At 45.0% G+C, this 17,415-nt stretch overlaps 1 protein-coding gene across 2 annotated transcripts in view; it reads right to left on the reverse strand.

The window, feature by feature from the left end:
• Nucleotides 1-17,415, reverse strand: part of ADCY9 (adenylate cyclase 9) — a 157,638-nt gene that overhangs the window by 11,798 nt on the left and 128,425 nt on the right. Inside the window, exons 4-9 of one of the 2 annotated variants that reach the window (XM_064295495.1) lie at nt 13,822-13,926; nt 12,619-12,731; nt 7,773-7,875; nt 4,781-4,989; nt 3,451-3,610; nt 1,287-1,435 (exon numbers count right to left, since the gene is read on the reverse strand). In XM_064295495.1, the coding sequence (XP_064151565.1) occupies nt 1,287-1,435; nt 3,451-3,610; nt 4,781-4,989; nt 7,773-7,875; nt 12,619-12,731; nt 13,822-13,926 (839 nt within the window). Of the gene's footprint in view, nt 1-1,286; nt 1,436-3,450; nt 3,611-4,780; nt 4,990-7,772; nt 7,876-12,513; nt 12,732-13,821; nt 13,927-17,415 lie in introns of both variants that reach the window. The other variant, XM_064295494.1, reaches the window with a different exon arrangement.

Genomic DNA, 17,415 nt, shown 5'->3' on the forward strand with positions numbered 1-17,415 from the left:
ATAGTTAAGGATAATAATTTTGATGATAATTTGATACTGTGTGGTAACTCATAAAGAATAACAAAATGGTAACAACAGTAATATAGCCAAAAGGCCTTTCTACCAGTTATGGAAAGTAGGCACAATCACCAAGGTCAACAAGATCAAATAGAGAAAGTATCTAGGGCATTTGTTTTACTGTTAGGACTTATCCATGATGTCCTATGGGTTAGAGTCTGGGGTCAGATACCAATGCCTCCTAGAAAGTAAGGGAGTAATTTTGAAAAGAACTGCTGAAGGCTTTGGCTGATTACTGTTATTGGCGGAAAAAGGTGCCCTAAGCAATGTCTTGCTAGTCTAAACCTATTGTAAGTATAAACAGGTGGTCCTTTAATACATGCCAGTAGTAAAATGTTTCTTACAAGCAGTTACACAAAAGCTGAATACTTAGAAGTTATTACTGTTACAGAGGCTTAAAGGGTTACAGGCATTCTTATGAAATTGCTCAACAAGTTGCTCACTGTGTACATTCTGCTATATCAAGTATCTCGTTATCCAACATTTTGCATTTACAACAATAGAAAAAAATCTGCCATCCAACTATTTTGCACATTAATGATGTATCCATGATCTGACAGTAACGAATGCCAAGGTATGAGGCAAGAGTAACGCTGGATGTGAAGGTTATGTGTCAACTTGGCCAGGCCATGATTCTCAGTGATTTGGCAGTTACGAAATGATGTAATCTGGCACTTAAATAATGATGTAGTCATCCTCCAGGATTGTGATCTGATGTGGTCATCCTCCATTTTCACATAACGCCACATTTTCACCTAACGATCTGGTCTTTGGAACCTAACCATATCGATAAGTAAGGAGTGGGTATACTTCTAACTACGTATTTAATTGAAAGAGGTCAAAAGCCACAAAACTGGTTGGAAATGTGCAGGAGGCAAATTGAGTGCTCCACAGAGTTTTCAATGGCTGATTTTTTGGAAGTAGATCGTCAGGCCTTTCTTCTGAAGTGCCTCTGGGTGGATTTGTACCTCATCTTTTGGTTAGCAGACAAGTGTGTTCATCATTTGCACCAGCCAGGAACTCCATGTTACTCTTAGTGCACTTTATTAATTTCCTGACATTATGTGTGTTGAAAGTTATTTTCCCTATGAGTTTCATGTTGGGATAGTAAGTATCCGTCACAGAAAAGAGCACTGGTTCTAATGCTAAGTTGTTGTCTGAGAAGTGAGAGGCATCAGGACAGCTGCTTCTGTGACTGTGAGTGTCAGCTGTGGAGCACAACTATGTACCTGTCTGGACACAGGGAGATATAAAGCAGGAGCAGGGGCCCAGCCCCAACAATGGTGGCCAGCGAGGACCGCATCCAGGAGCTGAGCTGGCAGAAGTTGCAGTACTGCACGACAGCGATGAGGATGGCTGAGCACACGAACGTGGTAAACTGCAACAAGACAAACCCTGTCAGGACTCTCCTCTGCCACTTCCCCATGGCCGGCTCACCGCACCTCTGTTTAAACATTCTGAGATTGATGGTTTGCTCACTGTTATGGATTAAATTGAGTCCTCTCCATCCCCCCTCCCCTGAAAAAAATATAATGGTGAAGTCCTAACCCCTGTACCTGTAAATGTGACCCTATCTGGAAATAGGATCTTAGATGATGTTATCAGTTAGGTTAACCTGAAGTCATACTGGTGTATGGTGGGTCCTAATCCAATGAGTGGTGTCCTTACAAAAGAGAAGAGACACAGACACAGAGGGACGATGGCCGTGGGACGCTGCAGCTGCAAGCCAAGGAACACTTGGAGTTATCAGAAGCTGGGAAAGAACATGGAACAGATTCTCACTCAAAGCCTCTGAAGGACTCAAGGGAGCCGAAACCCTGACCTCTAACTCCTAGTCTCCAGAGCTGAGGAGCAATAAATTTTTGTTCTTATAAGCCACCCAGTTTGTCGTATTTTTTTTATGGCAGCCCTAGAAAACTAATACACTGACTTACCTATATTTCTGTTTAATATAAAAATCTTGCTGATATCACAGAACTGCTTAGATACCTGCAGTAATTCTTACTGTTGGTTAGCCAGGCAATTTCAACAACAGATCATAATTCATTAGGTTACCCAGACCTGTAACTTATAAGTTCACACTGTGCTACTAAAATTCTCCTCCAGATGTGTGAAAACTGTGCAAGCTATTTTTGTGGAAAGAAAAGGTAGGCTACCCCATTTGACAGTGACCCCTGTACTATATCAGTTACCTTCAGAAAGCTTTTTCTTTGAGCCCCCTGCTGCCTGCCAACAGAAACGTGATTTGGTGTTAAAGTATCAAGTACAATCAGCCCGCGCCCAGCAGCTCATGTTACTCCACTCTCTGTGGAGTTTGACTCCAAAGCTCCTTCTCTGATTAAGAGCAGGTGCAACGCAATTATTCCTGCCGATTCTGCAGACTAGCACATTATCTTACGTCATTTGGAAACGTGGGACAGATGCCTCTTTGTGAAACGTGTAATTACTGATTTGAAAGTTGGTGAAGGCTCAGTGAAGTTGGAGCACGCATGTACCCCTGGAAGGGTTCTCCCAGGGCTACGGTGGTGTCTTTACCAAGCATGGTAAGCATGATCAGTCACAGGAGCTGAATACCAGAAGGGACCTGGGCTAAGCCTCTCTGCCCGCTTCTCGATCCCAGGCAAGCGTTCTTTCACAGGGTATTAACGGAGGGTTTGTACCTCTTTGTTGCTGTTAGGCACTGTCTGGTTGATTATGACTCACAGTAATGCCACGTGACAGAGCAGAACTGCCCCATAGGATTTCCTGTAATCTTCACAGGAGTGGGTCACCGGGTCTTTCTCCTGCAGAGCTGCTGGCAGGTTCAAACTGCTGACCTTTCAGTTAGCAGCCAAGCACTTATCAATTGTGCCACCAGGGCTCCTAATATACTGTTTTAAATTACTATCCCAAATAATCAGGGTTATTTAAGAAAAAAAAAAAAGGTGACTAGGGAGCCCACCAGAGTACAGAAATAACAACCACCGTCCTGGACCGAATTTATGTCCCCCCAAAACAGGTGTTGGAATCTTAACCCCTTTACTTGTGGATATAATTCCATTTGAATAGGGTTTCCTTTGTTATGTTAATGAGGCCATCAGTGTAGGATAGGTCCTAAACTAATCATTTTTGAAATATAAGGAGAGCAGATTAGACACAGAGATGACCAGGCACAAATGGGGAAAGACAGCTGCCACGTGAAGATAGCCAAGGGACTGGGGAACAGAAGCAGAAAGAGACAAAGATCTTCCCCAGCGGAGACAGAGCCTTCCTCTAGAGCCAGTGCCCTGAATTCCGACTTCTAGCCTCCTTAACAGTGACAACATAAACTTTTGTTCACTAAAGACGCCAGCTTGTGGTGTGTCTGTTACAGTAGCACCAGCAAGCTAAGACAACCGCTCAGCCTTTACTTACATGAATGTTTGTCTCAAACTCAGAGGTGACATGGGAATAGACGGCAAGGGCAGGGAGTGACACCAGGATTGCTCCGATGAAGTGACGAGGAAGCCAGCCGGCGATCCACTCCAGCAGGCGCTTGGTACACAACATGACATCTTCCAGGAAGAACACCATCCTGTAATGGGGCGAGAGGGTGAGCAGGCACACACTGAGGGGGCATCCTACCCCTCACTTTTGGTAAATGGCAAAGTAAGCTGGCCTCACTCAGCTCATCAGACCTTGTTTTAGGGTCACTTGTGGCATTTTGACAAAACAGGCTACCTATACTGTGGGTTTTCTCCTTACTTCCTTGACAGCACCCATGACAGTTAGTTTATGTCCACTGGGCTAGCTCTGGTGCCCAGCTGTCTGGTGAAGCACTAGTCCAGATGTTGCTGTGAAGGTATATTGTTGATGGGATTAAAACCTGCAATTGGTTGCCTCTAAGGAAAGGAGATTACCCTCCATAATGTGGGTGGGCCTCATCCCATTAGTTCAAGGCCTTAAGAGAAAAAACTGAGAAAGAATTCTGCCTCAAGATTATAACATAGACACCCTGCTGGAGTTTCCAGCCTGCCCTACAGATTTCGGGCTTGCCAGTCCCCTCAATCTTGTGAGACAATTCCTTAAAATTGATCTCTCTCTCTCTCTCTCTCTATATATATGTATATTTGTCCGAGTATGTGAGTGAGTGTGTATCTATACACCATACTGGTTCCATTTCTCTGGAGGATCCTGATTAATACAGTGACCTTTGTGGCACTAAAGTTTTAAATTTTGATGAAGTTCAACTTATCTACTTTTTCTTTTGCTGCCTGTGCTTTTGGTTTCGTAGCTCAGAAATCACCATCTGATCCAAGGTCATGAAGATTTATGCCTATGACTCCTAAGAGCTTGATCGTTTCAGCTCTTACATTTAGCAGAGGCACCAGATGACTGCTGGCCACCCCTGCCATTTCCACCCTACATTCTTCTTCTCTCCCTTTTTCTCTTTTTTCTGATCTTCCCACTCTCCTTTTTCCAGTCTCTGGTTTAGGATACCCAGGGCCTCACTGGTGACAGTCAAGGTTGCAGAAGGCACCAGGCCCCTACTGAGGAGGGTGCCCACCAGTGCAGAGAGCCAGAGTCTCTGCAGAAGACACCATGGAAGTATGGGTAGGGGAGGCGATGAGGCCCTATTCCCTGGAATATGACTGGAGAAGCCAAGCTGTTGTGCTGCCGGTGGACGGCTCAGCCACAGTCGCAGGACCAGAAGATGGAGCCAAAAGCTAACAGCTCGAGACACCCACCTGTGCCAGGACTTTACCTGACAGAGACAACGAGGGAGAGCACCTCCAGCACCAGGGCCACACCAAAGATGGCCAGGGCAGCAGGCGGTGGGGACAAGGCGGTGGCCCTGTACTTCAGGAAGCAGGTGACGGAGAGGACTAGAAACACAGTTGTTGACAGAAACACATCCAGAAGGGAACTGAAGGTGGCACTGGCAAAAGTCTTCACGGGAGAATTCTTTATGACCTGTTTGGAACAGGAGAGGAAGGTGGGGGCATGAGGAGGAGCTGCACTGTCTGGCTGTGTGTATAACTCAGACGCAAACATAGCGAAGCCTCACTGAGCGCATGCCTCATCTGACCAGGCTGCTTTAGGTGGGTTACTTTCAACTATCACTCCATCTAACAAAGAAGAAACTGAAGCACAGAGAGGTTGAGAAACTTGCCCAAGGTCACAGAGCAACCAGTTATGAACCAGTGAGTTCTCCCAGGCATGTTATTTAACCTGAAATATGACTCACCAACTGGCTGGTTTACACCTTTGCCTCAGTAAGGCCAAACTGAACCTGTTGCCACTCATAGTCCATAGGGTTTCCAAGGCCGTAATCTTTACGAAGCAGATTGCTCATCTTTCTCCAGTGGAACAGCTGGTGGATTCAAACTGCCGACCTTCCAGTTAGCAGCCAAGTGCTTAAGTACTGCAACATCAGGGCTCCTTTTGGTAAAGCCAATTCCATGAAAGCCATGTGTAGGAGGTGTCAGGGAGTGGTTGAGTCCCAGGGGCAAGGTGTGTGGATGCTGAGTTCATGACTGGAGTAATAGGTGGGGACTTAGGCACCTGCCCGTCACATGACTGCACACAACTGCTAGTGAAAGACCCCTACCCCTACTTAGGAGCTTCCCTGTGCCTCGCTTGGAGCTGGGTGCTGGGAGAGCCATTCCACAATGCTCACAGCCCAGTGGGGGAACAGATATTACTGGGCAGGACAGCATGCTGAGCATGAAAAGTGACACATACGTAGTTCTAGGGAACCACAGAGGAAGAAGGGAGGGAGTAACCACAGAGCTGACATATCCCAAGAGAAGACTGATCCAGGCACCTGGTGAACCCACTGGGGCACGCTCTCAGTCACTGCTCTCATCAGCCCAGGGAGAAGGAAATGCTGCCGACTCCCTGTACACATTGGGAAACTAAGGCTAGGTGGCCACCCCAAGGTCGCAAAGCTGAGGAGCAAGGCCAGGATTCCACCCAGACGTAAAGACCCCCGAGTCCCTTCCCTCAACCACTGTCCTGAGTGCCTCTTGGATAAAAATGCAGCTTGCTGCTAAACAAAAGGTCGGCAGTTCAAATTCACCAGCCGCTCCTCAGAAACCCTGTGGGGTAGTTCTATGCTGTCCTATAGGGTCACTATGAGTCAGAATCAACTGGACAGCAATGGGTTTGGTGGTTTTTAGGTAGGCGCCACTTGGAAAAAGTAACGCAGTAAGTTATCTCAGGAACTGCCCTTTGGCCACCCCTATCCCAGAGGCAGTGGTGTCAGCTCAGCACCCCCAGCAGGGCTTGGAATGCTGGCTGAGTTGGCGAGTGTAGAGCTGAAAGTTGCTATAATGGGGTCTTGGATTCGTGGGTGTTTCTTTCAGGACAAATGGGTTCTTTAGTGTCTTGGTCACACCTGCACATCCTGAGGAGCTTCTGGAGTCTGTGGGGCTGCCCTCAGAGGGAAGAAGGATACACTCAGACAAGGTGTGCAGCAGTGGTCAGTGATCTGGGGGCCTGAGGGGGCCAAGACCCTGCCACAGCCACCTGGCATTAAACTCCCTCCTGCGAGTCCGAGAAACTCAGAAGCTCTGCAGGTGGTTGTGTGCCCCAGAGGGCCAGTCTGGTCTTACCTCTTGAATTCCCTGCAAAGGTATTAGAATTGTGGGAGGTGATGCTGCCCACAATGACCCGCCTCCACCAGGGGCTTGTCAGCCCTGGGTGGCCTCCATCCAGCACAACCCACTTCTCTCCTGGCTACCTCCAACCCCCTGAGCATGTACTAGGTCTGTCTGGTTCATGGTTCTGTCTCTAGAGCCTAGGTCAGTGACCTAGAGCCTGGGTCAGTGTTGGATGAATGAACAGAAATTGAGTCAAAAAGCCTTTTGGTTCTGTGGCTGGCAGGATATGCATTTTAGATCTTGTAACATGAGGATAGTTTGGGCCCAGAGGACAGAAGGCAGGGATCCCGCTGCTCAGTCCTCCGGCCCGCTCTGGGTTCTTGTACTTATTTCCTGAGGACCTGTCAGTGTTGCAGAATAAGATGGTCAGGAACAAGGAGGAGGGAATGCTTCAGGGTGTTTAGAGTCTGGGAATGGAGGCCTATGACAAGGCAGTCACATAAGTAAAGATGAAAAAATGGGATACATCTAAGAAGAAAACATGTAAAGGCGATATGTGATCCAGTCTGGGGGTCAGGGGAGGTTTCCTGGTAGCAATGGTGTCTGAGTCGAGAGTGAAAGGACAACAGGAGTTAAGTGGTGGAGGGGTGGTAGTCAGTGTGTTTAAGCCCTAAAGCAGGAGGGTAGTGTGGAGTCAGCTTTACAGAGAAAGGCAGAAGGCCTCCTGAGCTGCTTGGCCTATTTCAGTGCAGGCAGAAAGTAGACAACAGACAAGCAGGTGAGAAGCCCACTGCAGGGCAAGCACGGGCATCTACTAGAGCTTTCCCTTGCTGTGTGAGGGCCCTCTGGGGCAGAGGCACACCCAGGGGAGCCTGGAAATAGACCATCTGCAAAGGGAAGGGACTGGGCAATGATAAGCCTGGGCTGTAAGACAAAAGAGGACAGAAAGATTTGGTTTCCACTCCTTTGTGAAGACAAATTCATATACAGATGTAACTGAGGGTTTAGAGGTCATGGGAAATCACTACTAGCCTCCATTTTCCTGTCACTCAGGAGAAAAGCAAAGCAAAACAAGGCTGCTAAGACACAAAACTAATAGTGAAGTATCCAATGAAAACAACCAGTTTATTAGTACTCTAAGGAAGAACACACCTCTTCTTGGTAGCTGGTCCTGTAGGTTCGCTCTAGCTCCTGGTCCAAGAAGTTCAAGCTGAACTGATTAATGGGTGGTTTAAAAAAATAATCTTTCATCAGGCTAGAAGAGACAACAAATGCAATCCATCAACATTCAGCACAATCATTGTATTTATCTTTTCAGAAGTAGGCAATTAGCTCCCCAAACACCGTTTGCTAAGCACGTCACAAAAGCCGCACCTCAAAGTCACTCTGTAAGAGGTGCTCCATGACCTCCTCCTTTTAAAAACCTATCTCTGGAAAGTTCTCTATGTTTCTAAATATACTCATGTTTTATATTCCACCTCCATTAAAGTGTGACATTTGCCATAAATATAACAGCATCATTAGAACCCTCTTTTCCTAATATTCAGGGGTAGAAGGTAAAGGCAGACTTTTTGCTCTATTAAGTTGTCCTTTCTGAAGAAACAGCAGATCCCTGCACTAAGAGAACTTGTACTGATTTGAAAGCTTTGAACAAACAAAAATTTCAGAACTGGCTGTCCTGTAATCACGGCCATAAAAGCTAACAGGTTGTTACCACAAAATTGCAGTTGTAGTTAGGCACTGGGGTAATCTGGGTGCTATCTTCACATGTACAGATTGAACATGAAACCTGAAAAGTGATAAAGCTTGATGATTTTAAAAGCAGAGAAATCAAACCTGCTTGGGCGACTTTTTCCTTCTTTTATGGATTGCTAGCAAATAGTAAGATCCTTTTTCTACTGCAGAAAATTACTGTAAATTTAAGGTAACATTAGCACGATCTCAGAAGGCAAATACAGCATCGGGGTGTAGTAACCTGTTCTCATGGAGTAACTATGAGAATGAAATCAGATAAAATGTGTAAAGCACCTAGCGTGTGCCTGGCACAGAGAAGGTTCACCATATGTGTACTCCTTCCTTTCCTTGTAGCACAGAGGATGCTCTCCTTTCTGTGACAAGTGTAATGCCTTACTCTGTGCTCAGACTCAGAAGAAAGAGAGAAACTCTGTCTCCTGGTGTTGATCCTGAGTCCTCCCCTCCACTCAGGAAGTCTAGACAGAGGGAAAAACCACAAAGCAGCTGTTGGAAGGATGTGCAGTGGCCACGCTTTCGCAGCCCAGTGGCAGAATCAACACTGCTACACGCCATGCTGCTCCCTTTCATACTGGGAGGTTCCACTTCTGGGTAGCAGAGCAGCTCCCTCTGGAACAACCCTCTCACAGATAATGACTGTGAACTCTGGACAAAATAGAAAACACCTACCTGAAGGTTGCACTAGATAGCAGCCAAGGGAGGTAGAGACAGGAGGGGAGTTAAAACTTGGAAGAAGGGAACAGCACCAGACGTGTTTCCCATTTTTTCTGTGTTTTGTTTTGTTTGCCTGAGGGCAGGCATTAGTCTGGACCATGTAGAGGGTAGCTAAAACTCAGATAGAAAACCCACAGTCTTACTGGCTTGAAAAACCAAAAAATTACAGTTTGGGCTGACCACAGATGAAAAGTGAGGCTGTAAGTCTCATAAAGGAGAGAACCAGAGAAGGGAAGCCTCAAATTCTGAGTATAAACTCTGCTCAAATCTCTGGCTGAGCCCTGAAATACACACGTGCCCGTCAGATGCCAAGCAGCTTAGCTAAAGCCACGAGAACTGAACAGATATTTCAGTTGCTGCCTACCTCAGGGGAGAAAGAGCATGGAGTCTGAGTTCAGAGACATTAAATGCTTGCTTAAAAAAATTTAATATTCTTCAGAGGAATATAACAGGATCCAGAGTTTCTGACCATCATACACGCACCATATGCCATGTTTAGGATACCATCCAATTACTAGACATACAAAAAAAAAAAAAAAAACCCCAGGAAACCACAATCTATATTCAACAGAAAAGTAATCAATGGAGACCAACCCTGAGATGACGCAGAGGTTGGAACTAGAGGTTGGGGTTTATGATGTATGTAGATATGACAACTATAGCATAATAAGTGAGAAGAAACAGTAAGTGGATCTATACAGTTATAAAATTTCTACCTTTAAAATGAGCTGATACAATATTAACTCTAAGAAGACTATAAAAAGCTAAAGATGTATATCTGTAACCCATAGAGCAACCACTAAAAAATATAATGCAAAGAGAGAGATAATAAATAAAAATGGAATTAAAAGGCAGAGACTGTCAGAATGGATAAAAAAGCAAGACCCTCAAGGGACATACTTTAAATATAAAGACAGAGACAGGCTGAAAGTAAAAAAAAAAAGGGGGGGGTGGGAATGTATCATGAAAACAATAAGCAAAAGAAGACTGTTGTTGGTTGTGTGCTGTCAAGTCAAATCCAGCTTGAAGCGACCCTATAGGACAGAGCAGAGTTTCCCCACAGGGTTTCAAAGGTTGTGATCTTTATGGACGCAGACTACCACACCTTTCTTCTGCGGAGTGCCTGGTGGGTTTGAACCATCGACCTTTCGGTTAGCAGCAGAGCACTTAATGACTGCACTACCAGGGCTCCTTATAAGAAGGCAAGAGGACTATATTTATATCAGATAAAGTAGTCCTAAAGACAGAGAGTGTTACCAGGGATAAAAAGGGACACTTCAAAGTGATGAAAGGATCAATTCATCAGGGATATATAATGCTTATAAGTTTTAATGCGCCTAATAAGAGAGCTTCAAAATACATAAAACAAAAATTATCTGGATTAAAGAGAAAGACAGGCAATTCCACAATCATAGCTGGAGGTTTTAATACTCTTCTCTCAATAACTGATAGAACAACTAGACAAAAAAATCAGTCAGAGAGATGATCCTGGACCTGATTGATGGTTAGGGATCACAACATCCCATGAAAGCTGACTACACATTCTTTTCAAGTGCATGTGGCATGTAACAGACTACATGTGAGGCCAGAAAACAAGTCTCGATCAATGTAAAAGTATTGAAATCACACAGATATGTTCTTGGACTACAATAACATAAAATTAGACATTAATAACAGTAAGATATCTAAATACCAGTTCTCACTGAAAGTAACCAGCGTTCTTTGGAGAAATAGTTGATTCCTAAGCTGGTACAGGGAAGGTATAAGATAAGCCTGGAGCATCTTTTTTGTGCTAGAAAGTAAGGAATTTCTCAAAACAAATGATGGGGACATGTCAAAAAGACACAGAAGCCAGACTAAAGGGGCTCTTGCTGGCCAAGTTTGAGACAATTAGGAGTGTCAAAATATAATAAGGACAGTGGTGGATTATAGTCCCTTAAATGAAACAGGAATCCCCGAGTCCAAGCTAATGATGGAGGGAGGGAGGGAGGGATAGATGGAAGAATGGGTGGGATGGGTGGGATGGATGGGATAGGATGGGTGGATGGGTGGATGGGTGGGATGGATGGATGGGATGGATGGATGGGATGGATGGACGGGATGGATGTGATGGATGGATGGATGGATGGATGGATGGATGGATGGATGGATGGATGGATGGATGGATGGATTGGATGGATGGGATGGATGGGATGGATGGGATGGATGGGTGGATGGGTGGATGGATGGATGGATGGATACATAATAAATGGAGTAGGGGTTCTTCTTTATAGTAGAATACTGAATGATAAATTTGCAGGAAGTGCTGGAGTTGGAAAAAATCACCATTTTGAATTATCAGAGTAAAGACTTTTTTTTAGCAAGAATCATCAATGAATATTAAATCTAGGGAAGTCTGATGAGGGATGGGACATTTACATGATCTTAATGTATCTTCCCGAACCAAACCAAACCCGTTGCCATCGACTCAATTCCAACTCACAGCCACGCTATAGAACAGGGTAGCACTGTCGCACAGGGTTTCCAAGGAGTGGCTGGTGGGTTCAAACTGTCGACCTTTTGGTTAGCAGTCGAGCTCTTAAGCACTGTGCCACCAGGGCTCCAATATATCTTCCTACAGATTGCTTATTACTCACAAGAAGGAAATAATAACTATAGATTGGAGAACTAGACCACACCTTGCCCAGTTGATCAAACTTAGTATCACCAATGAAGGGCAGGTAGGCGTCATATGCCTCTGGATAGCCTGAGAAGGACACAACATCACTTTTGCAGTATCCTGGCCAGAGATGCATAACCTGAATCTAATCATGAGGAAACATCTCACAAATTGAATCTCGGGAATATCCATATAGCCTATATTTCTAAAAAAAATTCAGTATCATGAAAGACAAGGAATAGGTGAGGAATTGCTCCAGATTTTAAAAATGAGGGAAATATAGCAGCTAAATGCAATGTGTGACCCCAGACTGGGTCCTGTACTAGAGAGAATAAGGTTCTACAAAGAACACTTTGCATCAACTGATAAAATATTCTGAATATGGACTGTAGATTATATAAAATATTATATCAATGTTAATTTTCCTGAATTTGATAATACAAACATGATTACATAAAATAACATCCTTGTTTTTAGGAAACATACACTGAACTATGATGTATGAAGTATGATGTAGCTAACTTACTGTCAAATGGTTCAGAAAAAATAAAGTGATAAAATAAATAGTCAACTGTTAAAATCCAGACAAAGGGTATAATGGGAATTTTTTCTATTATTCTTGCAACTTTTCTGAGTTTGAAATTACTTCAAAATAACATAATATACTGATAATGGGGACAAACACATGCAGGAATAAAGTAATCGAGAAAAAAGGAGAGCTTTCTACCTGCAAAGCTTTACTTTTGGTGTGAGTGGTTCTAATCTTACCTATCTTCTTTAATAACATCAACAAAATGGGCATCTGTTTTCTCCCGGATATTCTTGAATCTCAACGGAAGGAGGGCAGATTGGTCCAAGCTCACCCCTGCCCACCTTCCCTTTTCCTGTAGGATCTCACACAGGGAGGTCTGACTGTTGGTAAGCTTCTCCTCTGGTGGAGGGCTCAGAAGTCCATTCTGGGCTTTGGAATTAGGTCCTCCAGAAGCCTGCCTCAAGACAAAGGATAAACAAACACGGCAATTGTGTGGCAATTGTGTGTAGGCACCAGCAAATGCTTCTTTCCATCCCCAACCTCTCCGCCATGCTGGTGTCCCACATTCCTAACAGTAGCTTAACATTTCAACCTGTAAAAGGGGCCAGCACCTTAAGGTCTCTGTTCTAACCCCAGTGTCTGACCTCCCCACCCACCTGCTTCTCCTCATTACCCTGTTTCTTCGACCTGCATCTGTAATTGTTCTGGCAGCCAGGAAGGTGATATCGTGGAAGAAGCAAGGAAGAGGGTGGAAAGAAAGTTGAGAGAAGAGTTGAGGTTCCAGGAGGGTTTGCTCACCATAGAGCCAGTGTTCCAGAGGGCAGTGTGGGATGTTTGGAGGACTCAGGGGAGATACAAGGATGGGCCCGGGGAAGGAAGCCTTGAGCTGTACAGGCTGCAGCTTAAGAAAAGGTGAATGAAGACAGAGGCTTAGATTTCAGGTGGTGACTGTGGCTGCGAGAGACATCCCACAACTCCTTTGGCAGATGGTACAAGGGTGGAGGATATCAGAGACTTAGCCTCTCTGGGGAAGTCAGCCTTCATAAGCTTTCTCGAAAGGGCCCTTGGATTTGGTCTTTACTCTGCTTTCCATTTGGGTCCTGGCCCTGGTCTCAAAGTCAGATTTCTCTAGAAGTCCCATCACTGCTTGCTCTAACTCCAAGCTTCTCTTCACCATGCATTTCTCATCTTGAAGAAGGCCCCTCTTCTCTTTGCACATCTACAGTCTACCGTATTTTGAGCCTGGTCTCCAGCTTTACAAATCCTTCCCTGACTTTTCTAATCCACATGTCTTTAAACTCTTATTGTCCACTAAGGGAGTCCCACCCATTTCAGCACGCAGTCATTCTGTTTCAAATGGGTCAGTTCTGTCTTCCACTCTGTTCTTTATTGGTCTGCTTAAAACCCAAATGACTAGGAGGTGTGGGATGGTGTCACCTAAGAGGACTGACTGTCAGAACAGAGAAGCTGAGAAGACAGAATGTCACTTGGGTGGATGAACCAGGAAAGGAACTGACAGAAAGCAACTGCCATGAGCTCATTACCTTGCTGCTGTTTTTATGCTCGTCTTGACAGCCATTTTGGACTGCTCCTCCTTCTGCACCAGCTTCAGATTTTGGAGCAAACGTAATTCCACATGAAAGGCAGGTCTACAAGAAAAACGTAGATCATAGGAATGCACCCAGAAAACACAACCACTGTACATAATTCAAACAAGTCCACAGCTTCTGCAATTTGCTATCACACAGAACGGTTGCAACCAAAAGGAAGGCTTGCCTGACCACCCAAGGGTCAGTTAAAAAGAAACTGGCAAAATGAAAACAGAAACATCAAACCACACACAGACCTGTCACAAGTGTTATTCACAATAATAAAAAAAATTGAAACAAATGTCTATCAAATTGTAAATGGGTCAACAAAATGTGGTGTATCCATGCAATGGAATATTATTTGGCCACAAAAAAGAATCAAGTACTGTACTGATTCATGCTACAACATGAATGAACTTTGAAAACATGATGCTAAGTGAAGGAAGCCAGTCACAAAAGATCACATATTGCATGATTACACTTAAATGAAAATGTCCAGAATAGGCAAATCCATAGACACAGAAAGCAGACTGGAGGTTGCCCGGGGCTGAGGGGAGGGGAAGATGGAAAATGACTGCTTTGGATATCACAAAACAGGGTCATATCTACCTCAAAGAATTATTATACAGGAAAAATGAGGAAATACACATAATGCATGTCAAAAATATGATAAATCAGCTTTATCTTGTGTACCAACTTTAATCACTGGGTACTGACTTCCTAGAATATGCAATTGAGAAGGATTGTGAGGCCACATGCTGGCCCGATGGGGAAAAGAACTGTGATTATTGATGTCTGTGATAGGGTTATGGGGCCACACCCTAACCAGTGAGGAACAAAGATATACCTGATTGGTGATGTCTGCCATGGGTGAAGGACTGGATGAGTAAAAGCACTTATCTGTGCATTTGCCACCCCTAGCTCACACAACGACTGAAGTTGTTGGCAAGGGTTCAATAAATGTTGGTTCTTAATGTTAAAACATCTGTTAATTATTGCTTCTGGTTATTAAGACAGTTCATCTGGTAATTTAATGTCTTTGATCACAGACAGGACAGTTATATTTTGTGTCTGCTCACATGTAGCCATTGGTTCTATAGGTATCTCTTGTAATCAGTTCGTTTCTAAGTGTTTTTCTCTCCTCAAATACACTTGGTGTACTTTAAGAATATGCCATCTGCCCTTAGGTATTCCTCAAGGTGCACTGGCTTTGCACACATAAGGTGTTTTATGCATTTAGAACCACAAATGTGTAAAAGTGACTGTCAAACCTATTGGACACCAGAGGGCGCACTGAAGACAGGAAGGGGCTCCCCTCTCTGGAGCCTGTATGCTCTGCAAAGGATACAGAACTGCAGATAGTGCACCTTCTCTCTGAAAGTCTCTGCTGAGAAAGGGCTGGAAGGGCAGCGGGGAATGGGAGTGTCCCAGGGGACACGGCTGACCTCTGGGGAGTCTGGAGCAGTAATCTTCACAGGTGGGCAATGCAATGCTACATCTGCAATCCCTTTGGCAAACAGAGGCTACCCGGCCCATACAACTGTGGGGATGAAATGCTTTAATACAGACAGGAGGTCTTGCTGAGCTACCCAGAAGAGACCCTCAGGGAACAAAGGCACAGAGATAGGGCCTCAGAGCAGAAATGTTTGTGAGTGATGAGGAGACGTGTTTGGGAGGTTGGGGGCTTGTCTGGGCCACACCTCCAGCAATAGAGGGCAGGCCCCCATTGTGACTCACTGCTCACTTGGCCCTCCCACCTCAGCGTCCTGGGGAGCAGGCAGGGGCTGTAGGGAGAACGGACTGTGTGCATCTCCAGGCCACCCCTGGAGCAGGCTGCCAGGACTGCACCACGTTGTCTCCAGGGGCGGATCATTACAGCACTATGAAAATGTGGCACTCTGCTTCTTCCTCAGCTACTTTCCTTTTGGGGGGATATATTACTGATTAAAACTTTAAAACAAATGAGATTTTTTTTTTTAAAGAAAACCTCTCCCTTGATGGAGCCAGTTTCCTATCTCAATGTTCTCTTCTAGCCATTAGTCAGAGGCCCTTCTGCATCTGGGCATCCTGCCCTGCCACAGCGGGCTGGTTTGTTCCCCCCTCCCCAGCACTATAACTTTTTCCAGATTAATTTTGATCTGGGTTAAAGCCTCACACAAGCTGATTTTTGCCAAGCACTCAGATGCCTCTGTAAAATGTTTCTCAACCCATGGAAAATGGGTCTCTCCCCACAGAGCTGCAGGGGCTCCATCTCTGCAGAGGCCCTCCCTGGGAAAAGCGTGTCAGATCTAGGAAGACTCTCGGTGCACCTTACCCCCCTCTTGGGAGGCATGTCAGGGAAGACACATTGGCAGGCCTGTGGGATAAAAAAGACTATAGTAACAACAGCAGCCACTCTGATGGAGACGTTTCTATTCTACATGCTGAGGACACACCAGTGAACAAGTTAGGCCCTTGTCCCCATGAAGTTTGTGGTCTTGGGTAAAGGATCTCAGTGACTCCTCAGAATGGCACTGCAAGGCAAAAATGACCACTCTGAGGCACAAAGGCATGGGACATTCAACTCCTTAATGGCTGGGGTCAGCCTCCAGGACGCCTGGCCTCTGACCACCATGTGGCTGTCCTTTTCTGGAACAAGGAGGCCTCCTTTTCTGGAACAAGGAGGACCCAGAAATAATCCTAGGCCTCATTCCCCTGAAGTGACCTAGGCAATTACGACTGTTCTCTTGGTTCTTTTAAGCAGTACTATTGGCCCAGAGGCACCCAGGGAAGTGACAAGACTAGCCTCTAAGGTCCCCCAAACAGAGCACTCTCCTGGGCAAGATCTGCTGGCTGGGACCTGCATAGTCTGAGACGTCCTTGAATAACACCCAAGAGCAAGCTGTGCATTTTCCCAGATTATATGCTCCCTCTGAAAACATGGGTATGAACTTTGGTGGGAAGACTGTAACTATTTCTATAACATACTTGGTCACATTTGCATTTATTTTTAACACATCTCAATACAAGCCCCTGTGGTCTGTTCAAAATGCATGGCATAGAGCCATGAAATAGTTGTCCCTTCAAGACTCTCTCTCTTCACAACATAAATCATCTCTAAGCCAACAGCTGTCCCTTGTCATAACTGTCAAGGGAGGGAGCCAGGAAACCTCTTTTCTGAGAAATGAGGAAGAGACAACATCAGAAAGTCCTGACTTTGCCTGTTTAGTCTGCTGAACATGAATATTTAGCAAGATGTTGTGTTACTTGAAGAGTCCCCTGCTCCCAACCTCAAAACTCATGCTGAACATGGCAGATGAGTACACTGCCACAGCAATAACAAATAGGATTCAACCAGGCACCATTTTACACTCTCTGCATGTATCCATTTATTTAGTCCTCATAACAATCCATGGAGCAGGTACGATGATTGCCCCATTTTACATGGGAAGAAACTGAGGCAGAGAAGAGAAGGAACTTCCCAGAGTCACACAGTTAGAAAATGGTACCAGTTACCAGGTGCCATTGAGTCAACTCCAACTCATGGTGACCCCATGTGTGTCAAGAGTA

The sequence above is a fragment of the Loxodonta africana genome, chromosome 12 (genome assembly GCF_030014295.1).
Source record: "Loxodonta africana isolate mLoxAfr1 chromosome 12, mLoxAfr1.hap2, whole genome shotgun sequence".
In the NCBI taxonomy this organism is placed as follows: Eukaryota; Metazoa; Chordata; class Mammalia; order Proboscidea; family Elephantidae; genus Loxodonta; species Loxodonta africana.